Source organism: Schistocerca serialis, chromosome 8 (genome assembly GCF_023864345.2).
Source record: "Schistocerca serialis cubense isolate TAMUIC-IGC-003099 chromosome 8, iqSchSeri2.2, whole genome shotgun sequence".
NCBI lineage: Eukaryota > Metazoa > Arthropoda > Insecta > Orthoptera > Acrididae > Schistocerca > Schistocerca serialis.
In genome coordinates this window covers 473600502-473627745 of record NC_064645.1, presented here as the reverse complement: position 1 = coordinate 473627745, position 27244 = coordinate 473600502, and the positions used below count along the sequence as shown (strand labels likewise).

At 38.8% G+C, this 27244-nt stretch overlaps 1 protein-coding gene across 2 annotated transcripts; it reads right to left on the bottom strand.

Annotated features, from left to right (window-relative positions):
• Positions 1 to 4962: 4962 nt before the first annotated feature.
• LOC126416425 (40S ribosomal protein S7) lies at positions 4963 to 25846 on the bottom strand. 2 transcript variants are annotated; one of them, XM_050084146.1, is made up of 5 exons: positions 25762 to 25846; positions 25329 to 25496; positions 19858 to 20039; positions 10781 to 10931; positions 4963 to 5084 (listed from the first exon to the last, which is right to left on the bottom strand). In XM_050084146.1, the coding sequence occupies exons 2-5, from the start codon at positions 25494 to 25496 to the stop codon at positions 5007 to 5009; spliced, it is 579 nt and encodes a 192-aa protein (XP_049940103.1). In that variant the 5' UTR covers positions 25762 to 25846; the 3' UTR covers positions 4963 to 5006. The 2 variants fall into 2 exon arrangements, with proteins under 2 accessions (XP_049940103.1, XP_049940102.1); XM_050084145.1 differs by having other exon boundaries at positions 25708 to 25806.
• Between the last annotated feature and the right edge of the window lie 1398 nt (positions 25847 to 27244).

The following is a 27244-nucleotide window of genomic DNA, read 5'->3' as shown; positions in this document are numbered from 1 at the left end:
CTCTTGACGGCTTTATTTGTTCCAAATATTTTAAGAAATGATTAACTTTAACCCATTCTTTTTCTGAAAGTTTCTCTCTTATCCTCCATGGTAAGCAGCTACTAATTACTTCTAAAAATGTTCCTTATGAGATCATTTAAGCACCTTGCTTTATTGGTATGCCACTGTACGAAATCTCTAACCTTTCAAGAATTACTGTTGCATGGTTTGGAATGTAAGAATTCTAAATGTAGCTTCTTCTGCACACCATCGGTCCAATATTTCGATTTAAAATCAGTTTTCAAAACCTGGTAAGTTTTAAAGTCTAATTGTAACATTCCCCATTGTGCCACATCTCCATTCATATCGATAATTGCAATTTTTAATCCATCCATATTTCACATAACATACTGCCAAAAGATTTCAGAAATAGAACAGTATACATATGAATCTCCTGAAGGTGAAAATTTTGAAAATGCATGCTTAAGGCCTCTACTTAATACAGCAGTGAAATCATCACATCTATTGCAACCTCACTTTTTGCTAATAAATCTTCAATCTCACTCCATACTTGTTTTGTATCGTCTTGATCTGAATTACTGTAATACATCTTTTGTAGTTATTTATGTAACTGTCAGTACTACTGCTACTGCAGTTGTTGATCTGTCACCTATGAGAGTATTAAGTAAAACGTCTTTGGTCTCAGCTTAATTCAAATTTTAGAGACGCTATTAATAATCTTGTTCAGACTTTGTTACATGTCCTATATTACAGTCCAACTTTTCTTCAATGATTCGTAGTAGTTCATTGTTTCTGCAACAAGATAATATCCTAGATATGATCACTTCTCCAACCTATCCATTCTACCGTTGAGTTGGTTAGTGAAGTCTTGATCTACTATCCCGTTTGCATCAACCTGTTATTCATTTGAGAAAACTGGTCTAATACTGACTGTATAAACCCTTCAATTTTGTGTTACCCTCTATGAAAACCATGTTACTTTATATGAATATGTAGGTAAATCTAAAATCTAGAGGGAGACTGTTCTACTAGGTGCATAAGCACACAGTAAATAAAAATGCACCCACAAGATTTAAGTTGTGCAGGCATCCATGCGTTGGCTGCCACTGCAGTGCGCCTGTCTGAGGCTGCCATGCTCAGAATGCCAGATGTAGTTTAACTAGACGCCTCACTGATTTGTTCTTGGGTTATGAGTTAGTGCATACACTTAAGAATGTAGTAGACTATCTTCCAAATCTTGATTAGTTGAATCAGTTACTTCTCTACCTCACAAAACATCAACCAGTGTCCAAGTATTGCTTATCTGGTCAGTCCAAATTATGAACCGGATACAATGACTGAAAAAAATTGTGATACACAAAATAATTCATGTAGAGTAATGAAATTTTGGGAATACATTTGTCTATGTAACTTATTTAAGTAATTAACATTGCAAGCTCACAGGTTAATGTAAGAATGACAAAAGCCATTGAAAACGTGAAATACTGGTACATTAATAACCAATATAACTGCCAGACTATTGCATGGAAGTGCGCAAATGTGCATGCATTGTGTTATATAGGTGCCGGATGTCAGCTTATGGGATGGAGTTCCATGTCTGTTGCACTTGGTCGGGCAACACAGCGCGAGTCACTGTTTGTGGTTGACGCTAAAGTTGTCCAATGATGTCCCATATGTGCTCTACAGGAGACAGATCTGGTGATAGAGCAGGCCAAGACAACATTTCAACACACTATAGAGCATGTTGGATTACAACAGCAGTATGTGGACGAGTGTTATCCTGGTGGAGAATATCCATTGGAATGCTGTTCACAAGTGACAGCACAACAGGTCAAATCACCAGACTGGCATATAAATTTGCTGTCAGGGTGCGTGAGATAATCACACGAGTGATCTTACTCTCATAAGGAATTGCACTCCAGACTGTCACTTCGGGTGCAGGTCGAGTGTGTCGTGCAAGCATACAGGCCCTTAACTAGCCCCCTTCTAACCAACACACAGCCATCACCGGCACCGAGGCAGCATCAGCTTTCATCAGAAAAAGAAGACTTCCACCCTGCCTTCCAACGAGGTCTCACTTGACACCACTGCAGTCGCAAATGGCATTGGTTTGGGGTCAGTAGAATGCAGCTACAGAGTGTATGGATCAGAGCTGTCCTTGAAGTAACCAATTTGTAACAGTTCATTGTGTCACTGTGGTATCAACTGCAGCTGAAATTGCTACTGCAGACGCAGTACAATGCGCCAGAGCCATATTCTGAACATGATAGTCTCTCATCTCGGTAGTGCCACGTGACTGTCCATAGCCCAGTCTTCTTGCAACTGTACATTCTCATGAGCACTGCTGCTAGCAATCATGTACAGTCACTACATTCCAGCCAAGTCTTTCTGCAATATCACAGAAGGAACATCCAATTACCCGGGGCCCTCCTTAATGACCTCGTTCAAACTCTGTGAGGTGTTGATAATGGCATCTTCGTCACCTTAAAGACATTCTTGACTAACAACTTACCACATCTAATTCAAAGACAACATTCACAACCGTTACAGCATGTATTTAAAGCAAACCTGATTTGCATCCTCATAGCAGCGGCTACTGGTGCCGCACTTATTAGACTGGCAGGAAATGTGAAGAGAGATCACCTTTCAGTTACGTTGCTCAACTCCTCGATGATGTGATTCTTTCCCCGTCAATGTATAAAGTTCTCTTTGTTCATATATGGCTTGATGTTTTATTGTTTAATTCATTGCTGAGCTGTATTTTTTCAATAATATTATAAACATCTTAAATGGTTGTAATTTGTTAGCAAATATTCTTTAAAAGAAGTGTGTCACTGTCATGGCATTTTAATAATGGTGTTTTAAAGTTTTATACCTATCAGTACTGTATTTCTGTTATTTTCATGGCAGTAGTGATTGATTAATATAAAAATTTAGGTTGGTTCTTCATGCTGCATCCAGCTGTTACTGAAATCATAATTCTGACATGTATTTATTTTTCAGTTCTGACCTTGTTTCTTATAACACTGTTCTTCACTATGTAGTCAAACAAGTGAGAGTCAATGGCTGTCAAACCCACACCCAGTAAACGTCAACAGACACTCCTTAGTTATTCATTACTTTGGTGCAGGTACTCTACTGAAGGATTAGTCCACGAACTACGATAAATGCACGAGTTAATCTTCTCTTGATAGAACAACACTTGTACCGAGTGTAACGTTTAAGTTTAAGTATTATCAGAGTTCCCACTAACGTGAAATTTGTCACTCTTGTTCACTTGTAGACTACTACAGTATAGGAGTTTCTGATCAATCCACTAATTTTGATCAAAATTATTACTGATAAAACCACAAAGTCTCGTATCCCATAAACCTCTCCTCACACGTCCTCCCACTACCACCTTATCCAGTCCTGTGAAACATTTCCAACCCCATCAAAGGCAAGGCCACCTGTGAAAGATATTGTTACGTTGTAGATCATATGGTTGCTGTCCACATAAATGGCCACCACCAACTGCAGTCAAGAGACAGTTGGACCACCTAGTTACGAGCATGCTACCTGCTCAACATAATTTATTTAACTTTAATGACTGCTTTAGAGCTTACACCATCTGGAGTCTTCTCACCAACCCATCATCATCCTGTTCTTAATCTTTGCTAATCTGTCCCCAACCTACCAATCCTTTTATGCCTTCATCAAGCCAATGCCCTATGTATTCCTTTCCCTTTTATACTTCTCACCCCCTCCAAAGCACAGCCATCTGATGCAATTAGCAGTCTTATTCTGTTTACAATACATTCCTACTTGCTCCCACAGGCAGCACTATCATCTTCCCTCATCCTCACCCAACACTCTTCTGTTCTCCCACGATCTACTGCAGCTATACCACTGCTGATCTCAGATGCAGTAGTGTGTGTCTGCAACTCTTAACGCCTCCTTCATGTAGTGAGTAGTTGTAGCGAGTAGCACCCTATCTAGTCAGTATTTTTGTTTACGATGCAGTTCTAGTAAGACAAGAGGTCAAATTACTGCTATGTACTATCCTCCAAAGCTTATGAGGGACCAAGTTATTTTCTACACCAAAAGTTACAACTCAATGTATGGAATAACAAATTACAAACATTATTAGTGTTTAAATTCTGCACTACTTAAACATTTGCGGGGAAGGCACTTTTGAGTTAAATAAAAAATATTGTCATCTCACAAAAATTTTCAAGTTATGTAGTTTTATGAAAATAATAGTTAAAACGACATAGGTGAACATAGAAAGGTTACAAGCAATTCTGTTCCCAATGATGAGGTTGCTGATTGCCGAATCCAAGGCGACAGCATGATGTGTAATGGTGTGCTAAGAGCTCAGAGATATGGAAGACCCTCACACTGACAGGATTTGAATACCAGAGCAGGACCATTAACCTAACAGATCATTGAAGTTGTAGTCAATTATGGCCAAGTACAATTAAACTGTAGCAAACAATGAAGTGCAACATCAATTTTTTTTTCCTTTAGTGACATTTGGCCATCAGCATACAGCCATGCGAAACCTTTTCTGCTTTAAGTCTTCATAAAAATGTCATCCATGTATCTACAGCCATTGTCTCCTAATCACCATGACAGTGAATACAGAAAGATGTTATATAGAATAGTAAATAACATCAATTACACAATTTAAAAAAACACTCCAGTGAAACCATTTAGGTACCTGGCCAAACCTGCAATTTCAATGGTATCATGTGGACAACTCCTTAATAGAATTTCTTTAATTTTCAATACCCATTTGAGCTTTTTCTGTTTCCATTGATGACATTTATCTGAGAATACAATGTTTTAAAAAAAAACAATGCAAGTACCAGAATGTACGACTTCTGCAGCACAATATCCAAAGTAAAATCTTAATATAAACTGTATACACAAACGTTTAAAAACTGTTGCATCTGGGTTTACTATATAAATAAAAAGTGATTCTCCACATTTTAAATAACCATTTTAATGTCTTACAAATATTGTTACAAATAAGTTTCTGGGAACTCAAATGTAACTTCCCTTCCCGTTAGCTTCTTGTAGACAGATGCGAACGTGTCAACCTGAAACAAAGGTTTATTATAAATAATGTGCTTCTGGAGTACACACAATTTTATTTAGCTAGACTGACTTTTTAAGTAATATTCATGAACATGACCAAAATAATAAAAGTTTCAACCACAGTGAAACATGCCAAACTCAACTTTAAAATACAAACCAACATTGCTGTAAAAAAATGAAAATTCCTTGGCTTAAAATTAAGTAAACTACAAAAAGAAATTAATTAGAAATCAGATGTGAGAAATCTAAAAAGCTCCACAACATTTATGAGGAAAATTCCTTCAAATGATAAAAATGTGCTAGGATTAATAAGAAACTGTTGTACAAATTCTGTGATTTCACATTATGCCATAATAGTCTCTGCATGTGTGCTATCTGAATGGCATCCACTATTGCTGTCATAGATCTACAGAATAATGTGCTATCACATAAATTTTATATACCTAGTTTTTACTAATCTAACCACATTTTATCATCTGATTTGTTGATATGTTTTAACTTTCAATGGACTGTTTATCCACTGAGTTCCTGTTGCTTCTGCCTATCAGGATACTTTAAAATGGTTAAAGACACAAAGAAAAAAATGGCACCTGCATGTAGTATCAAACCATTTAAACAATTTGTGGCAATGGCAGACCATAGCTCAACGCAGATCACAGACTCTGGGAAACAAAAATAAGTAATTGCCGAAATATATATTATGATGTATAAAGCACACACAGCTCACACTGGATTTAAATAATATGTAAACCCTAAGTGAAACTGTATGGAGTCCTCAAGCCACCATGTTAAACCAGACCATCCTCACAACAATCAAACCAAGATAGGTTTGATAAATGCTAAACACAATGAATGTTACTTAGTTCAATTTATAAAGGGAACTCTACATTGTTGGTAGTTTATGGATGTTCAGTCTTTGTTGTAGATATAAATGCTATTTCTAGTAACCTTTAAGAAGTTAAAACTAACTAAATTCATATACACTAATGCAGTTACTTAAATTGTGGTACAAAAATAAAAGTTCACTTCAGAAACTGTGGACTCCACGAAGAGAAGGAACTTAGCTTCTGGTGGAACTGGAACTCCCAATACAGGCAACAAGCAGTGAAGTAAAAGCTTTTGAAAAACGAAGCTTCTTTTTCATGGAAGGAGTAATTTGTTGTAGAAGTACAGCACATTTAAAACGAAAACCAACAGGACTTCATGTCATTTGTAGAGAATGCTTTCAGAGCAAGATAAATATAAAACAGAGGCAAGCACTGAAGGAACAGAGTAAGAAGTAAAGTCATATCAGACAAGTACATGGCAAACAAATAAAAATACAAATGAAGCATCACAAATAGGTGACTATAATAGAAACAGAGAGGGGAACTTACAAAATAGAAGAGAGATTAAAATATTATGGAGAAAGAGAGAGAGAGAGAGAGAGAGAGAGAGAGGGATAAATGATGACTGGTTCGTGGGGCACTCAACTGCAGTCATCAGCGTGCGTACAAAGTCCCAATTTTTACACAATCCAATTTAGCCACTGCCATGATGATGATGATGATAACACAAACACCCAGTCCCCCATGATCCAGCAGCAGCAATGTTAGCTGCTAGACCACAAGCTGAGAACAAGGCAAGGATAAAGCTTAGTGAGGTAAACGCCAGGAATGTAATAGAATGAGGAAGTACAGGTGTCAAAGAACAAATGATGGGGAACTGGGGGGTGGAGAATAACGGGAAGATATGAATGACCGGTATGGTAAGAATGTCTGCATAATTTGATATCATTCCCCCTCCCCCAAACAACATTCATATTCTGCAACACACTGAAGTGCATGGAGGAAGGTTCTTCCCACTGTGTCTTTAATTCAGTTTTCTTCCCATTCTATTCACGAATAGGGTGCACAAAGGCTGCTTAACAGTCTTTGTGTGTGCTGTTATAAGTCTAACCTTTTATTTGTGATATGATACACAGGAGGCAATAGTATGCTCTTAGTTTTCCATCTTAATACTGGTTCTTTAAACTTTGTAAGTAGGCTTTCGCAGGCTACCTGGCACCTATCTTCAGTTGTCTACCAGTTTAAGTTTTCGATGCTCTTGGGGAATCAAGTAAACCTCGGACGGCTGCACTGCCCTTCTTCATGTACAGTTAAAAAACTTCTCACTTTTGAAAGTACAACCGCAGCACACACAATACAATCACAAGTCTCACTTCCCCTTTCGTGCCACCAACAGGTCAGCTCAAAGTGGATCCTGTCACTACCCTACTAGTAAATGGAACACAATATAGTCCAGTCCACGAATTATGGCTGGTCAAAGCACAGATGGGTATCGCAGAGCTGCTGGTTTTGCAGCGACCGTTGTGGTATACACACAGAGGGACTTTGTGCTCTAAGAAAGAGGATATTCACAGATTATGTCTATTGCTTGCTTATGTGGAATTCGTCTCTTCCCATCATCAGCCACGACAACTCAACATATGAAATAAAAGTGAATTAAATACCTCACTACAATCACATTTAATGCTCACACTGACTACAACATCCGCATAACAGCACTCTGAACACCACTGTGTTATCATAAGACTACTTCTAGATGATCTGGTCTTTATCAAACTATCGGACAAGTAGCAATGTATAAACAGTTCAGTAAATATTTCTTCAGACACTTCAGGGTATCAAAAATTTTTTTACTAGTACAACCAGTGTATCCTGTTTTGTCAAATTAACTGAAGAACAGTTACCACTCAAACAGCATAATTATATGTAACAGGTGCACATTTTCTATGGTACAACTAATTTCAATCACATTCAATTATCTTCACATCTACAAGCACCATGTCTTGTCTATACAGGAATTACACATTAGAACACAAAGTAGTCTTGTTGCTGTACAGATGTGATGGGTTGCTTATGCCTAGGGACCTGAAAATTTCGCATTTGCTATAAATAGATATACAGATGCAAATCTTACTCAAAATGCAAAATTACTTAAAAAATGCTATTTCATAGTAAATTTTATCCAGATGAAATACTTCATCATAGGTAGTAGAAAGTGGCTTTATCTTCTGCATATAAATATTGAAAATTTAACAAATTTTTGGTTACTGATGTTGCACATGCGGTGAGGATGAGGATACATTATGTGCATAACAATGTTCTTGCAAAATAAAGTGTATGAACGCAATGATGTACTGATGCACTCACACTGTTCTGATTCTACACCAATTGTGGGTATCTGAATGTCTGTATAATGTATTTACTATGTAATGCAACATAGGACTCTAGAACAAAAGAAACCTACGAGAGTGGTTTGAAAAGTTTTCGGAACAGAATAGAAAAAAGTACTTACATCACTGAAACTTTATTTTTCAATGCAGTCTCCTTGTAGATTATTGCACTTGGTCCAATGATGTTCCAGTGCCTTGATCCCGATCTTTAAAATGAGTTTCCTCCAGGCCTGCAAAATAGTTGTCAACTCCAGCTATCAATTCTTTGTTTGAAGTGAATCTTCATCCACCAAGAAAAATTTTCTTGTTTTGGAAAGAGATGGAAGTCTGACTGTGCTGTATCAGGTGAATAAGGTGGGTGTGGCAACAATTCATACCTTAGTTCGTATAATTTTACCGTGGCAATGGCATGTGTGGGCGGCTGTGCATTTTCTTGATGGAAGACTTTCTTCCTTGCTAAACCTAGGCTTTTTTTCACTTATTTTTGTTGCAATTTGTCCAGCAGGTTAGCATAGTATTCTCCAGTAATTGTTTGCCCAGTGGGGAGATAATCTACAAACAGAATCCCTTTCACATTGCAGAACGCTAATGCCATGAACTTTCCCTCCAAAGGATTTGTCTTTCTTTGGTGGCGGAGAATCAGCATGTTTCCATTGCTCTGAATGATGTTTTGTCTCTGGGGTATAGTAGTGCACCAAAGTTTCATCTGTGGTCACAAAATGGGCCAAACATTCATTTCTAATTCTTCAGGTAAAATGTGATATGACACCTGGAAAGCACGAGCAATTTCACGAACTTTCAATCGGCAATCCTCCACGACCATTTTGTGCACTTTTGCAAGGATTTCTGGAGTAATGACATCTTGGCCGGCCACTGAGCGGATCATCTAAGCTCTCCCAAACAAATTTAAATTAATTTGTCCAGTTGGCAACAGCTGAATATGAAGGAGCAGAGCCCCTGTGTATTCTGGAAATAAGCATGGATGTCCTTTGCTTTCATACCTTTCTTTACAAAGTACTTCATCACTGCTCGAATCTCTTTTTTTCCACCTTAACAAATCACTACACTGACGTAGCACGTGTTTACAGGCAACAGTCGAATGAATATCTTGTGAACAACTCACCTCTCGTGGTGATTGAGAACTTTTCAAACCACCCTCGTACTAACTAAAGATCAAATTCTGACATAATGCAGACACTTTTTAATGTGACAGATGTTTTGAACTGTGACTGGATCCAATATTGGTAGAGTGAGCCTGAACTACCTCATTCATTTCTCTGCCAACCTCAGCAAGCAATTGGACAGTAGCCATTACATAACGCTTTGAGTGAATGTCACTGCAACGTTAACCCAGCCATTACTGTGCTGTGCAGAGTAATTGTTTGTAAGTGTAAAAATCAAAACACAACCACAGAACACTGAAGGACCATGCAAAATCAATTGAGCGCCCACATAGTTCTCGGTATTAATAATACTATCAATGGCTTTATACATTGTCAGGCAGGAACGTCGTCTCCTCCTCTAATAATGTGGCATCTTCTGTGAGAGCGGTCCAATGCTGTTGTCCGAGCAGCTGCACGAAGACTGACTCCATTTTACCAAAATCATTACTTACATAGGAAAAACTGCTGCATCCTAAAGCCTCCGCTTCTTGATGTACTCTTGTCTGTTTAGTGACTGACGCTACAATTTTCGAAGTCCCGCGACTGTGTGTTATCCAGGACAAGCGCTGAGGTCATTCTGGCAGCCCTGCCGCCGCGTAAGCAGACGCACTGGCACAAGTGCTACTAGAATGACCTCAGAGCTCATCTGAGATAACACACAGTCACGGGACTTAGAAAATTGTAGCGTCACCCACTAACCGGACAAGGGTACATCAAGAACCTGAGGCTCAAGGATGCAACAGATGGGAAAAGAAAATTAATGTCAAGAAACACATTATATCAGAGAACCACCGTTCACTGTCAGGAAAATGCTGCTGCTTCTCACCAGCAACAATTTGTTAGAAGCTTAAAGTGTCAAAAGAAGAGAAAGACTATTGTGGAAAAAAGCTTTACATTTGTGCAAAAGCGAAAGTTTCTGTCAAAAAGCTTCCCTATCCCCCGTCATGTCTGACTGTTCATGCACGTTGCGTTACAACCTTTTAAATTTCTAACGTTAATCATTTCCCAATAAAATTTAGATGCAAATTCCATCAAAAACAGAGGCTACATTTTTAGTTCTCAACTTACACAAACTACAAGGATCTGAAGATGATCGAAATTAGTCATACCATAAAAAAATGTGCAATAGACTGAAAAATAAACTTTTACAAAAATGTCAACACAGTTGCCGAATTTCTTTTGACAAATGTCGGCTATAGTGTAAATTTATATGCTGACTAAATTCACCACGGGGGAAAGGAACCCAATTATGGTATATCAGCTTTACCATTAATAGTGACAGTGGAAATGCAGACAATACATCTAAATCTGAACAAACCTTGTGCTCAATGTTTGTTTGCTGAGTCTTGTCTAGGTGCACTTTGATGAGCTGGGATCCATCCAGCTTCACTCGGATCCTCTTTCCAACAATTTCAGCAGGAAAAACTATATCTTCCAGAATGGCATCATATACTGCTGTCAATGTGCGGCTGAAAAAAAATTAATAAATGTGTTAATGGCTGCAGAAGAAGCTTCCATTTCTTTACTCTATGACAAAGAACTGCTTATCTGTCCAATTCTTCATGAAAGCCAGCAAATGTGTATGCACCATACAGAAAATTAAGCTGGTTACATCTGTCATCAATCTTACTAATCATCAGTACTAGAGCAAATTTACTAGTACAGACTGCCACCCTCTCAGCCGATTATACCACAAACAAAAATGGGCTTCAATTTAGCCAAAGTGTAAATTAACTTCGTATCAATGAAGCATAATGAACATTGTTAGAACAAATAACATTTACAAATTGATAGGACTGTAGCATTTGTTTAAGTCTTGTCAGCCTCCCTGCTTATGAAGTATTTCTAGCGGCATCGTTCTAGTTTTGGAGAATTTTATTCCTCTGTAACAAATTTTGGTTAGCTGGGTTATAAGGGACCAAACAGGGAGGTCATCAGGCGCTGGAGTTATGTCCACAAGAAATTTGGCACAATTATGGAAGTATATAGGTCATATCAGACAAAAGGTCTCCCTGGGCACGTATGTGGTGATTAGAAACCTCACCCAAATCCATCCCCTAACCGACCCAATTAAGTGTGAAGAGTTACAGTGTAAAAAATGCTGCCTAGCCAGGAGGCTTGTACTAGTAAAAGTGAGAAGGCTAAAAATTTAATGAACGTCAGAGGAACCAAAAACAAGAGAAAAATAATTGCATCAAAAGGTGGGTACAGCCACGCAAGTGTCACTCAGAGCTTTGTATGCAGCAGGTGCTGTCTCTTCCACAGCCATCTCACCCATGATCTGTTATAGTCTACGTGTTAGACAGGAACAGCGTCCACTTAGATAAAGCATAAAAATCTATTGCATTGTTCATTGCCAACATTTATCAAGAACAAGGAATCAAAGCCTTGCCTTCATTGAAGTGCTAACCCTGCAGAATACAGTGCAGCAGAAAGAAGGGCTAACAGCATCTAAAAACAATGTCCGCCCCCAGTAGCTGAGTGGTCAGTGCGACAGACTGTCAATCCTCAGGGCCCAGGTTCGATTCCCGCCTGGGTCGTTCTCTGCTCAGGGACTGGGTGTTGTGTTGTCCTAATCACCATCATTTCATCCCCATCAACACGCAAGTTGCCGTAATGGTGTCAAATCGAAAGACTTCCACCAAGCGAACGGTCTACCCAACGGAGGCCCTTGTCACATGCCATTATTATTGTTATTATTATTATTCTTTCTTTCTTTTCTCAGACATTATGTCTGGTCAAAAATGGAAAGTGACGCGGACCTGGATCAAGCGTGACTTCCTTTTAACTGTACGGTATATATTATATTGCATTTAGGAACTTTTGGGTAATTGAACATGTATCAATAATTACGGATTTCTGTAGTTGTATATATAAGATTGGATGTAGCTGTATTACATTGATTTACTGGTGGATATTGTGTGGTATGACTCCTGTGGTTGATAGTATAATTGGTATAATGTCAACTTTATCCTGATGTCACATGTCCTTGACTTCCTCAGCCAGTTGGATGTATTTTTCAATTATACATTGTCATGTCTTCCGGAGTATTCTGTATTTGCTAGTATTGTACATCCGCTTGTGATGTGATCTACTGTTTCTATTTGTTGTTTGCAAAGTCTGCATTTATCTGTTGTGGTATAGGGATCTTTAATAATATGCTTGCTGTAATATCTGGTGTTTATTGTTTGATCCTGTATTGCAATCATTAATCCTTCCGTCTCACTGTACATATTGCCTTTTCTTAGCCATGTGTTGGATGCGTCTTTATCGATGTGTGGCTGTGTTAGATGATACGGGTGCTTGCCATGTAGTGTTTTCTTATTCCAATTTACTTTCTTCGTATCTGTTGATGTTATGTGATCTAAAGGGTTGTAGAAGTGGTTATGAAATTGCAATGGTGTAGCCGGTGTATTTATATGAGTGATTGCTTTGTGTATTTTGCTAGTTTCTGCTCGTTCTAGAAAGAATTTTCTTAAATTGTCTACCTGTCCATAATGTAGGTTTTTTATGTCGATAAATCCCCTTCCTCCTTCCTTTCTGCTTAATGTGAATCTTTCTGTTGCTGAATGTATGTGATGTATTCTATATTTGTGGCATTGTGATCGTGTAAGTGTATTGAGTGCTTCTAGGTCTGTGTTACTCCATTTCACTACTCCAAATGAGTAGGTCAATATTGGTATAGCGTAAGTATTTATAGCTTTTGTCTTGTTTCTTGCTGTCAATTCTGTTTTCAGTATTTTTTGTTAGTCTTTGTCTATATTTTTCTTTTAGTTCTTCTTTAATATTTGTATTATCTATTCCTATTTTTTGTCTGTATCCTAGATATTTATAGGCATCTTTTTTCCATCGCTTCTATGCAGTCGCTGTGGTTATCCAGTATGTAATCTTCTTGTTTAGTGTGTTTTCCCTTGACTATGCTATTTTTCTTACATTTGTCTGTTCCAAAAGCCATATTTATATCATTGCTGAATACTCCTGTTATCTTTAGTAATTGGCTGAGTTGTTGATTTGTTGCTGCCAGTAGTTTTAGATCATCCATGTATAGCAAATGTGTGATTTTGTGTGAGTATGTTCCAGTAATATTGTATCCATAATTTGTATTATTTAGCATGTTGGATAGTGGGTTCAGAGCAAGGCAGAACCAGAAAGGACTTAATGAGTCTCCTTGGTATTTTCCACGCTTAATCTGTATTGGCTGTGATATGATATTATTTGAATTTGTTTGGATATTAAGTGTGGTTTTCCAATTTTTCATTACTATGTTTAGGAACTGTATCAATTTAGGATCTACTTTGTATATTTCCAATATTTGTAGTAACCATGAGTGGGGTACACGATCAAAAGCTTTTTGGTAATCAGTGTATGCGTAGTGTAGCGACCTTTGTTTAGTTTTAGCTTGATATGTCACCTCTGCATTTATTATCAGTTGCTCTTTACATCCTCGTGCTCCTTTGCAACAGCCTTTTCGTTCTTCATTTATAATTTTGTTCTGTGTTGTATGTGTCATTAATTTCTGTGTAATGACTGAAGTTAATATTTTGTATATTGTTGGTAGGCATGTCATGGGGCAATATTTATTATTATTATTAATTACTATTATTATCATCATCTAAAAACAATTAAAACAAAGTAACAGATAACCAGGCAGCTGACAGGAAGTAGAGAACACAGTTCCCCCCAGACTCAGTAAGCGACGGAAGGTACCCCAATCTGAGCCACATTGCTCCAGCTCCAAAAGTAGTTTGATGTTATACATAAGAATAAAAACTAATTTCTCTGAGAAAACAAAGACCAGTTCCGCCATCTGTACATTGGCTGCCTTCAAATATTACAGGCAAAGAATCTGTAAGACATGCTTACCATGGAGCCACAAATGCATTCCACCAGGATGTGAACTGTCTGAGGCTTCACAACCACAATGTGGGGATGGCTCATTACATAAAATAAATTTGGGTTCATCTGGTATGAATGATAGAGGAAACAGTATGGTGATTCCTTCTGAGAGGAACTGAAGGAGGGGTGATGTACAACAGTAGCCTTTTTGATAATGGGGAGTTTATAAGAGAGGGCTGTAGCCACCAGATTACATTCCACCTCTGCAAATCCACACCTGGAATGACTGAAGCAAATTTTGGTCAAGTGATTCTCGCCAAATGGTCAGCCAGTTCCTTCCATGATGTACCCACATGACTTAGCCCCCAGAGAAAGATAACTCAGCAAGCAATACAATGAGGTCAAAGAGGTTCATGAACCACAGATCTCAGGGCGACAAGAGTAACACTGGTCAATAGCCTGCAGACTGCACACCAAATTACTACATATTAAAATGGGATTGAGAGGTCTTTTCAATAAAGCTTTGAACTTTATCAATGGTTATCAGTTCAGTCATAAAAAAGTACGTTTCCAGAAGCAAATGACGTTGCTACTGGGAGGAGATGTAAAAGCATATCCTGTTCTGCCTAAGGATTTAGCAGTGCCAATGTAAATGACAAGGGCAAAGTTTAAGTACATTGTAAATTGTAGTCGGGAGAGAGACATGCCTAGTAAACAGATAAAGGATGGAAAAGACCCATGATTGTTTAATAACAAAATTCGGCAGATGCTGGTGGAGCAGACTGCTGCACTCTCAGTTCAAAAGGGAACACACAAAAGACAAGCGAAGGTTGTTAGAGATTTGTGCGCCTGTGAAAACATCTATGCGCAAAGCATTGAACTACTACCACCATCGCACCTTAACAAAAGATCTGGCACAGAACCCGAGAACATTCCAGTTGTACGAAAAATTGTTAACCAGGTCTACGGCTTCCATCTAGTCCCTTGTTGACCAGCCTGGTGTGGCGGTTGAAGAGAGCAAAACAAAGAGTTTTATAAATTTCTTACTCCAGAAATCTTTTAGGCAAAATAAATGTACAACATACATATGGATAACATAGGAATAATAAGTAAACCTGGCATAGAGAAACAACTGAAAGATTTAAAAACAAATAAATCACAAGGTCTGGATGGAATCTCAGTTTGATTTTTACGAAGAGCACTCTACGGCACTGGACCCTTACATAGCTTGCATTTATCAGGAATCTCATCCAGCACAAAGTCCCAAGTAATGGGAGAAAACAGCAAATGGCCCCAGGATATGAGAAAGGTAAAAGAACGGACATGCAAAATTACATACTAATAACCCTAACTTCTGTCTGCTGCAGAATCCTGCAACATATTCTCAGTTCAAATATAATAAATTTTCTTGAGACAGAAGCTTATGCCCAGGAATCAGCAAGGTTTTAGAAAGTATCACTTGCGCAAAACTCAGCTTGTCCTTTTCTCAAATTATATACTGAGTACTAAGGATGAAGGGCAACAAGCAGATTCCATATTTCTAGATTTCCAGAAAGCATTTGACGTGGTGCACCATTGCAAACTTAACAAAGATATGAACTTATGCAATAAGTTCACAGATATCCGAGTGGCTCGAAGACTTCTTAAATAAAAGAATCCACTATGTTGTCCTCGACGGTTAGTGTTCATCAGGGGGCAAGGGTATTGTCAGGAGTGCCGAAGGGAAGTGTGATACAACCACCATTGTTCTCCATGTACATAAATGATTTGGCAGACACGGTCAGCATCAATCTGCAGCTGTTTGCTGATGATGTCGTGGTGTAAGGTAAGTTATCCACGTCGAGTGATTAAGAAGATACAAGATGACTTACACCAAATTTCCAGTTGGTGTGATGAATGGAAGCTAACCCTAAATGTGGAAAAATGTACATCAATATGGATGAGTAGGAAGATCAAACCCATAATGTTCCGATGCAGTATTACTAGTATCCTGCTTGACACGGTCAAGTAATTTTAAATATCCGGGTGTAACATTGCAAAGCAATATGAGGTGGACCGAAAATACGAGAACAGTGGTAGGGAAGGTGAATGGTTGACTTCGGTTTATTGGGAGAATTTTAGGAAAGAGTGGTTCGCCTGTAAAGGAGACCACATATAGGATGCTGGTGCAACCTACTCTTGAGTGTTTGGGATCTTTATCAGGTCGGACTGAAGGAAGACGTCGAAGTAATTCAGAGGCGGACTGCTAGACTTATTATCAGTAGGTTCAAATCTTAAGTATTACTGAGATGCTTCGGGAACTCAAATGGGAATCCCTAGAAGGAGGGCGATGTTCTTTTCGAGAAAAACTATTGAGAAAATTTAAAGAACCAGCATTTGATGATGACTGCCAAATGATTCTACTGCCAACATACATTCCATGTAAGGACCACAAAGATGAGAGCAATTAGGGCTCATATAGAGGTGTATAGACAGCTGTTTTTCCTCACTCTATTTGAAAGTTTAACAGGATGGGAAATGACAAGTGGTAGTACAGGGTACCCTCCACCACAGACCGTACTGTGGCTTGTGAAGTATCTATGTAAATGTAGGTGAAACGTGCTAAACACATTCTAAGGGGGTCAGGCAGAGGTCCTGGCAGAAAGCCTCAAGCTAATCCTGGCCTAGGGAAGATGTCAGGTGTTCATATCCCCTGTATACAAAAGGAATTTGATACTTTGGATGTTTATGAAACTTGCTGATTTTGTAGCAGAGAAAGAGTTGGTTCCGTTGGAACTAAAGTGGTAAGAACCCCACTTTGGCAAGGAGACTGCCCGGTGTGAGCGACAGTGTTTAGTTTTAATAATTATGGACTCAATCCAATAATTCCAGAGCCTTAATGTCATTAACCTGGCAAATAGCCCAGTCAGGACATAAGACCAGGGCCTGGTAAATATGGAGTAGAGGAGCATGATCCACATCCCAAGAGGCATGGGTAAGAAAGCAAAAAGCATTAAGCTTTCACACACACACTTTAACCAACAAATACAGGGCAGTAATGTCAGCTTTTAATTAAAGAAGAGTCTGAAAAACAGGGTCTGTGCACCCAAGGCCTACATGCTGGATAACCAAGCAGTTATCAGTTTCGATGGACTATGTTATGACAACACAAATGTACAAGTCAATCTCTAAGGAGATAACTGAAAGCAACAAGAAAAGATTCAGGTGAAGAGCCTTTGGATGGCACCTTGATCTGGCCTTTAGCTGAGGCTACAGACTAGGAGCTACACAAAATGCAAAGGTCACTGACAGGCAGTTCAGGAGTGACCGCTGGTCTGATGGATTTAACTGCCCATTTATGGCGGTGATGAGTGTTCTTGGACTTATGGGGAGCCGAGTGACTTACCACCTCTAACCTGAAACAACCAGTGGGACAAAATCTTGTGGACAAAAATTAAGAGAGACCCTCTCAAGCCCCAGTCATGGAGGGTAAGTAAAATGTGATGTCGCCAAGCAATATTATATGCCTGATGTAGGTTTAAAAAAAAAAACCTACAATCAGATGTTTGCGTTTACAAAAATCCAGTCTCATGGCCGTTTCCAACCAAACCACATGGTCAATCATTGATCGTCGATTCCAGAAACCACACTGACAGTACAAAAGGCCCTGTGATCCGAGAACCCAGCATAACTTAAGTTACCATCCTTTCAAGCAGTTAGCAGTAGATGTTGGATAGTCTAATGTCTACAGGCACTTTGTTTTTGTGTAATTTAAGGATTGGGACGACAATATCTTGTCACTGCAGAAGGAAAACATTTTATAGCCCAATACAGTATAACACCCTGAATAACATTCAGAGGTTGGCTCATCCGATTATGAATTACACACCCTGTTAAATGTTCACCGTAAAATTTGGCGTGAACCAAGTAGGGACTGAAGGTGAGGAGGACGTTTTCAACATGTCTTATGCATTTGACAAGTAGCCTAAACCTTTCAAGAAGTGCTGGTATGGTGTTAAACAGGAACGGACAGACTGCCATAAGCGATGAAATACAGAACAGTTTTTTATCTTTGGCAGCTCTATCAAGTACGGATATTGGCCCACATCTGGGATGAACAGGCACACATTCCTAAGGAGCAGCTTAGTATTTATTGAAGGAGTAAATACGCTAGGTACTGCAAAGTACCTGGTCACAGTAGGGACAAAAGTTTATATCATGGGGACAAGATATGAATGATAATACTTTTGCTGAGCTTCAATAGTACAAGTGTAATTTGAGACCTTCAGTTCTGTAACTAAAATAGCACACTTCAGAGATATGGGAGAGTGGCTATTTCCACAACTGAGACAGGTGATAATGCTGTTGTCAGCCAAATTCTCCACAAACTAGATGATGTGTACACTGGGCAGAAACATGCCCAAAATGCTGGCATCTAAAGCACTGCACCATGGGCAGGAAATACGAATGTCACCTTATGAGGGCTACAAGGCACACACTTCCAATGTCTGGATCAGATATTGGAATGTAAGTAGGTTACTTCCTTCAATCCTTACAAATGTTATTAAGGAGACTCCCCAGATTATCTAAAAACGCTCTCAAATTGTCAATATTCCCTTCCATTTAATGTTGGTACCCAGTAACCAAAAAACCTCCCGCTATGACAGATTGTAATGTCAGCGACAGTATTGCTAGTCTTTGGCCAGTTATACCTGAGCAGGATCTAACAGTCCATACAAAGCTGACTACATTATGAGCATGAGGCATTTAAAGTGACTGGTGGGTGACTGTCACTTATGACTAGACTCGCTGCAATGCCAACCGAAGTTTTAAATAAAAGTAAAAATGCCATAATCAACTGAAATCACAGGAAATGGAACTGCTGAGACACAGTAGATGAAGTTAAATAATGACTTAGCAACAACGTGGAAAAATATTTGCTGCAGTATAACAATATCTCTACTATCAAAATCAGAATCTTTACTCCCAACACAATCAGTGTACCTATTTGGTTTGTGGCAATGAACATAACTGATTTGTAAACAGGATGCTGGAGTGGTTCTTAAATTATGGTGCATCTTTGTGTCACAAAAAATGTGTGTTCAAATGTGCGTGAAATCTTATGGGACTTTACTGCTGAGGTTATCAGTCTCTAAGCTTACACACTACTTAACCTAAATTATCCTAAGGACACACACACACACACACACACACACACACACACACACACACACCCCCAAGCCCGAGGGAGGACTCGAACCTCCGCCGGGACCAGCCACACAGTCCATGACTGCAGAGCCTTAGACCACTCGGCTAATCCCGCGCGGCTTGTGTCACATCCCTACTTTATTCCTCAATAAAAACTCTACAGAAATTTTACATTTAAAATAATGGAATTTTTATCAATGAAAATTAACCTCATGCGTGCAACCCCAAAACACAGAAAAATACATCAAACCATCATAAAAATTTGAAATTTATGAAGAAAGCCATTATGCACTATGTCACAAGATTCTAAATTTAAAAAGCAAATTAATAATATATAAATAGTCTTCAATTAAGAAATGTTTGCATATTCACCTCCTTGGTCGCTTTTGCTTATTCTTTGTTTGAGTTTTTCTGGTTGGCTTAGGTAAAATTTTCCTTTCTCCAATGAAGACCACATTCTTTCCTGTGAATTTTTTCTCCAATTCTCGCACAAGGCGTATCTGAATCTTACGGAAAGCTTTCAGTTGTGGAATTGGTACATATATTATTATTGACTGAAACAAAAAATGAAACTTAGTTAATGAAAAAGTATCACTCTGCATTTACAAATAATACCTAGAGACATTTCACACAATTGAATCCCTGATAGGAAGATTTTGAATAAATTCACTGAAAATGGTAAATGCAAATAAAATGATGAAGCAAACAACAGAAATCAAAGAATGAATTCTGACACAAAGAGAGCAAGAATACTTTGTATGTGACACCGATTTCAGAAATAAGTATTTTCCTTAGGAAAATGAATGACAGAAAACTATCATAATTACAACAATTACGTCAAGTGAATGTTTCAAAGTTAATGTACTAAATCAAATGATACATAATTATTCTATTAACCTGCCACAATAAACAGTATACACACAAAACAATCTTCCAATGATGAAATTTTTTAGAGGTTTTACAGCACTGCTGTCAGTAGTATTTGGTTGATTTTTCTGATATTTTTGTTGAGGCTGAAGGCTGGTTTGATGCAGCTCTCCACACTAAATTATCCTGAGCAACTCTCATCACAGAGATATAATAACTGTGCACAGGATGGGAGGTGTGAGCAAACTCATTTTCTGGTTTTTGCTAAGGTAGCTGCCCATCATCTTGTTCTGACCCAGGTATAATTCTTCTACTGAATTTCTCCTACTTGATTTTACACAAATTACCCTTTACCCTCCACATACAGTGCAATATTTTTCCATGGTAAAATTTTATTGAGCTTTCATATTTACATTGCATGTACTTTAAATAGTTTTTAGTTTATCAGCCCTGGACTGCTACATTAGTGATTTAGACCCTATGCCTGGAATCGGAAAATGGTTTTCGAATGATAAAGATTCTTAAATGGGCAAGGAGAATATATGAGTATGCCCAACATTCATGCATCTACAGGGTGAATGTTAGTCACAGTGTGGATGTGTGTGTGAATTCCTAAGGGACCAATCTGCACAGGTCATCGGTCCCGAGACTTACACACTACTTACACTAACTTATGCTAAGAACAACACACACATCCATGCCTGAGGGAGGACTCTAACCTCCGGCAGGAGGGGCCGCGCAATCCATGACATGGCGCCTCTAACCCCGCAGCACAGTATGTACGACACGCTGTCAGTTGACCACTGATAATGCTGATATGAGAATTAATACAATTTTTAAATAAAATTTTCAGATTTGCAACCACAGCAAATGGTTGTGTTTACTCAGCTGAACTGACTGTCATATTAGAAGCTGGTTGAGAAAAGGACCACATGTTAATTTCCCATTAGCTCATATAAGAGCTTTAGATCTGCCAAGAAATAAGTGACCAAATCAGAAAGCACAATAAAACAAAAATATCTTAGACCATATTACATTACACACCTAACGTGTACAGCTTAAAGGTAGACAGCCTGCCACCTAGCAGCAAAACGGGCGAAGCTACGATTTTAGCTGATGGTTTATTTCCCGAGGAGAAATAGGAGCTGTTCTACTCTGCAGTGCATATGTGCATGTGCAGAGCACACTACTTCTAGCAGGCTTTATATTTATTATTATTTTCACATGGTCAGCATAAAAGGTATTTGACAGCTTTTTGAGGACACCTCGGCGGCTTCACGATATATTCTACACATTTTTCAGAGACTTATTTTTTATAACTACACTAATAAAACAAATGATTTGTTGTCTTGCTGTTGAGAAAACCTGTAGGGTTGCACCTAATGAGAACTTTTTACTGTAGAACTGAAATGGAACAAAGAAGGTATAGTAAATGTGCTTATTGACGCACACAGCAAGGAAAGGTGTCTGCACGATCCTCAACACACACTGTATCATAATAACGTACATCTACAAATGTTTCGAATTTGTATGTTTCATTTAATGTGCATATAATTTTACTTTCAATGTGTATGTGCCACCTTAATTGATGACAGTACTGCACATGTTGGATTTGACTGCATCTTTCCTATTATTTCAATGTCCCAGGAAGGAAAGTGTTGAGAGAATAACCGCAAGAGTCACAGAAATTGTGCCAGCCACGACCTTTGAGAACTGTACAAACCATTTTGCACCTTCGCAGTTGCACTATTGTATCGGCTACATGAAATAGCTTCTCTCATTATTATGCCACTTATGGGAATCTTGTCACTTACAATCGATGACGATGTTTGTTTGTAGGGCGCTCAACTGCACGGTTATCAGCACCCATACAATTTCCCAACCTTTGCTCAGTCCAATGTTGTCACTTTCATGAATGATGAGGACAACAAACACCCAGTCGTCTCAAGGCAGGTGAAAATCCCTGACACAGCCGGGAATCGAACCTGGGACGTACGATCAACAGCAGCTTGTCAAAACATGATACACCCATTTTAGCAAAGTTCCTAAATTCCCGTGGATCCCAATTCCTTCATTAACAGGGAATAAATGTTCCTTCCTTCACCCCTTCTTCGTAGCCAGGGTCAAACCCAATTTCTACTCCTGACATTATGTTGTCATTCTCCCCTTCTCGCAGTGAGTATGGCAGCCAGTGTCACAGCAAGAGCTACACAGATGATTGTGCCCTCTTTGCCCAAAATGCTGTGAAATGTAAACACAGGTAATCATCCACATGTACCAGCAGTAGTCCATAATTATGGATAAACATAATGTACTTTCATTCCAGCTGCACAAGATAACAATAACTGCTTAATGAATACGAACCTAAATCTCTCAAGAGTGAAAAGTATATACTAACTTTACAAAAATATCAACTTTCACACTCAATGATTTAAACAAGCCTGTAGTTACAAATTTGTAACACTGGGGAACTGGTCCAGATTTACATGTCAGGTTGTGACAAAGCAAGCTGGGATATTTTTACAACCCCACGTTTTGCCATCTGCCTCCTTAACCCTCGAGCGGGCGCACCGTGTTTCATAACACGAGCGGACGTGCGGAACACTTTGTACACATGTATAGAATAGCTTCAATTATGTTGCAAAGGTGAGTCACGTATGATCAAAATCACAGTTTAATCTTAGTTTATTTAAACAAAAAGAAAATAAACTGACATAATATGAGTGACACTGCTGTTTTATTAAACAATAATGAAATAAATTTTCAGTACAACACCCTGTTGCCAAGGACAGGTGTTACAGAGAGAGAGTAATGACCCACTCTAAGCATTAAGCATTGCAGTGGCATCAGATCCCATCCAGCTGCTTATTCTATCACTAATTATGTGTGTGTGTGTGTCTCTACTGCTGACAAAGCCTTAATGGCAGAAAGCTATGCTTGTGTTATCTTTCTATTGTGCCTATCGCAGCTCAACATCTGTGCTATATGGTGAGTAGCAACTTTCCTTCTCTCGTATTAAGATTCCATCCTGGATTTTCCATTATTAAACATATAGTTCGGTAATTTTCACACCTGTCAACACTTGCTTTCTTTGGGATTGGAATTATTATATTCTTCTTTTAGTCTGAGGGTATTTCGCGTGTCACATATCTTGCTCACCTGACGGCAGAGTTTTGTCAGAGTTGGCTCTCCCATGGCATCGTGGCACTTGGAATGTTTTCTACTCCTAGGGCCTTGTTTCAACTTAGATCTTTTAGTGCTCAGTCAAAAACTTTACGCAGTATCGTATCTCCCATTTCATCTTCATCCTCTTCCATTTCCATAATATTGTCCTCAAGAACATCGCTCCTGTATAGACCTTCTATATAATCCTTCCACCTTTCTGCTTTCCCTTTTTGGTTAGAACTGGGTTTCCATCTGAGCTCTTGATATTCATGCAAGTGGTTCTCTTTTCTCCAAAGGTCTCTAATTTTCTTATAGGCAGTATCTATATTACCCCTAGCGAGACAAGCCTCTACATCCTTACATTTGCCCTCTAGCCATCCCTGCTTAGCCATTTTGCTCTTCCTGTTGATCTTATTTTTGAGACGTTTGTATTCCTTTTTGCCTGCTTCATTTACTGCATTTCTATATTTCCTCCTACACTACATACACCTTCTGAAAAGATTTCCTCACACTTAAGTCGATATTACATTAGTATTAAGTTGTGGTAAGTTTATCTTAAGATCCAAATGATCCTTAGTACTTTAGTGCAGAAGTACACTACACAATGTAGATAACTTAAGTAACTGCATATAGGAAAATGTCAGGTAAAGTGCAGACACTATATCATGGCACTTGGTTGCAAGTGTAAACAAATGAAAACTTAGAATCCCTGAGGGACGAGCAGTGGGTAACAAGGCCCATCCCCTCCTGCCTGACTGAAGTCCATCCACATTCTGTGCATCTGCAAAAACAGAACCGATATCCCTGGAATCACCTATTACTCCTGTTTTGAGATATATTTGAACCCCACTACCTATAAGTCCAGAAAAAGAATGCACAACACAGAGCAGCAGCTAACAGCTGCAGCACAATGTCACAAACCTAGTTCACACCTGACTTCTACCTTTAAGTTACACAACTGTAGTTAAAAAACGGCTCCACCTTTAAGTGTCCAAACAATTTATCTAGCCCCCCCCCCCCCACGTACTTTTCACAGTTTATGTAGAATATATGCAGATGCGTGCCAAGGTGCTACTACAGATGTGTCTATGTAACACAGCTTCCTGCCTTTATCTTACAGTTTTACATATTCATAATATCATTCTATTATGACAATTACGGTGTCAAATTGGGGACGTCAGCACAATCTAACCCAACACAGATTGTAGCTATAATACACTAATGAATGGAATACTCAGCTACGCACACCAAACAACATACTGCTGGGCCATGGAGCCTCTCCCATTTTCTCTCACAAATCCCAATTGAATTACTCTACAATCTACTGGCATTTATAGCATACCTAACATTCTCTCTCACCCGACTCACTATACTGATGGAACGTATGTATAACCACATAAGTGTAACTGGGTAGTCACCAAACAAAATTCGGAAATATCATTCGAAAGAAGATATCAGTAAGGTGTATCGTAATAGCAGAGGAAGGGGCCATTGACCAAATCAACACACAAAAATAAAACCTTTCAATCTTCACTCCCCTAGCAAAAGTAAGACCTGCATTTCACAGACTCTTAACTTTCGGTAACACAATACTATGGATCGCATCTTTGTAGTTTAACGAAGTAACAGTAGCACAACACTGCAAATGACAAGTTTAAAGGTCCTCTAGACAGTATTTCAAACATCAGATGCAGCTTGGCAAAGTCGCATGAAACATCTACCGAAGGTGTCGCGGTGTGTATACTACAAACCACACGCAAAATATAAATAAACGCGAAGCTATCTGGTCACACATCCCTGTTACAAATTACCTTTTTGCCGTTGAGTTCAACTTCTTTCGCCTTTGTGATATACAGTTCGCGAAGTTGCGCCTTCAAATCACTATTCATTTCCAGATCGAGGAGTGCTTGTGAAATTGAAGTTTCGAAAGCGTCCGGCTCACCGCCGCCGCTTTTAATGATCTTGCCACCCGATAACATCTGAAACAAGCAAAGTATAATATTTCAGTCATTACAACAAACGGAAGCTCCACTGGCAAACTCATACAACATGCTTGGGTATGCGACTTCCACACGATATCCAACATCATCGACGCGCACAAGGCCTTTAAAATAAAATCATCGCTTCTTTCAGCAACAATAAGTAATGAATAAAGGTTATAAAATACACGCTTCTGCCAGATTAACTTACTTCAAGGCAAAATAATTCCGAAATCTAATTCAATACACAATTCCAAACGTGTACCTTGCCGTCCGAGATCGCAAAGACTTTCACCTACAACACAAAGACATAAACTTCAAAGAGTTGACAGTAGAAGACACTACAATTTAATCTTTCACAACTGCAAATTACAGAAAACAAATTTAAAATGTACTAGAAATGAGAATTTATGACAACTACCCTACAATAAATTTTAAAAAGAATTGGAGCATAGACTAATATAATTTGAATGATAATACTGAGCATTAACTGACATGTTCATCATTCTTTTCCAGTGTATCAGGACAAAACTGAAAACATCTTTGTGGGCCAAGTCAAAGCAGATGTGCCGTGCAGCAGTGAAAATTGACTACTGAGTAGCTGTGTACTGTTGAGTGGGAAGAGGATTAGTATAAACACGTGGAACATCTTGAATTGATAAGTGCGTGGTATCGTAAAACAACTACTCACGGGGGATATCTACATATGCAAACAACAGTCTTAGTATCTTTGAAGTTGACCTAAAAAAGTTTTTGCGTTGGCCCAGATTTAGAGTTGGTTGCATTAAAAATTTGTGATGTATATAGTATTGTCGTGACAGTGTACCATGCACCTGGTGTAGACTTTGATAAATTTCTCACCTAACGCGTTCGAATTCAAAAATTATCTTGTGTGGTGACTTCAGCATCCATTTAAAAGAATGCTACACTAAGGAGAAAACATTAAAGTACTTGATGAGTGACTATGGGTTGTATGTGAATAATTATGAACCAATTACAAGAGAGGATTGCCTCGACACTGGTGTCACCAACGTAAACTCCTGGAACTACAAAATGATTTTGATGGCTCCATTCGATAGCAAATCGTGATGCATTAGTTGACCACCTAAATAGTCAAATGAACAAAACATTCTGGCGGATTAAGACTGTGTGTTAGATTGAGACTTGAATATGGGACCTTTGCCTTTCAAGGGCAAGGGTTCTACCAATTGAGCCACCTAAGCACGACTCAAGACCTATCCCCACAGCTCCACTTCCTCCAGTATGTCGTCTCCTACCTTTCAAACTTCACAGAAGATTTCCTGAAAAAGTTGTGGGACCAGCACTCCTAGAGGAAAGGATATGACAGAAAAGATATTACAGAAACCTGGCTTAGCCACAGCCTGGGGGATGTTTGCAGAATAAGATCTTTCACTTTGCAACGGAATGTGTGCTGTGTAAGAGTCTACAGGTTGCGCGCAGCCTTACGGTACGTAACACGCGCTCACCAGCCGACTTATCTGGAATGCTGACAATTTTCTTGGTCAGTACACGTGCGTATGGCCGCAGTGCGACGCAGGGAGTAAGTGACTGACCGCTGTCGGCAGCGAATATGTTTCTTTTCTTAGCTCACCATGGAGCCTTTCGATACAATCGTAATTATGAAGTCAGACACAGTGATGATGGGTGCAAGTAGCGTCCGTGTTTTATAATCAGCCTTTGCTAATAAAACTGTTTAAACTTACCTCTTGTGTTCGCGTATTGCCGTA

Excerpts from the sequence above, each read along its gene's own strand:
- LOC126416425 (XM_050084146.1), bottom strand. The coding sequence starts at position 25,496 with ATGTTATCGGGTGGCAAGATCATTAAAAGCGGCGGCGGTGAGCCGGAC. Across the intron at positions 10,932-19,857 it reads AAGCAAAAGCGACCAAGGAG|CCGCACATTGACAGCAGTAT; the intron begins GTGAATATGCAA and ends ATTTTTTTTCAG. Across the intron at positions 5,085-10,780 it reads AAACAAACATTGAGCACAAG|GTTGACACGTTCGCATCTGT; the intron begins GTTTGTTCAGAT and ends CCTTTGTTTCAG.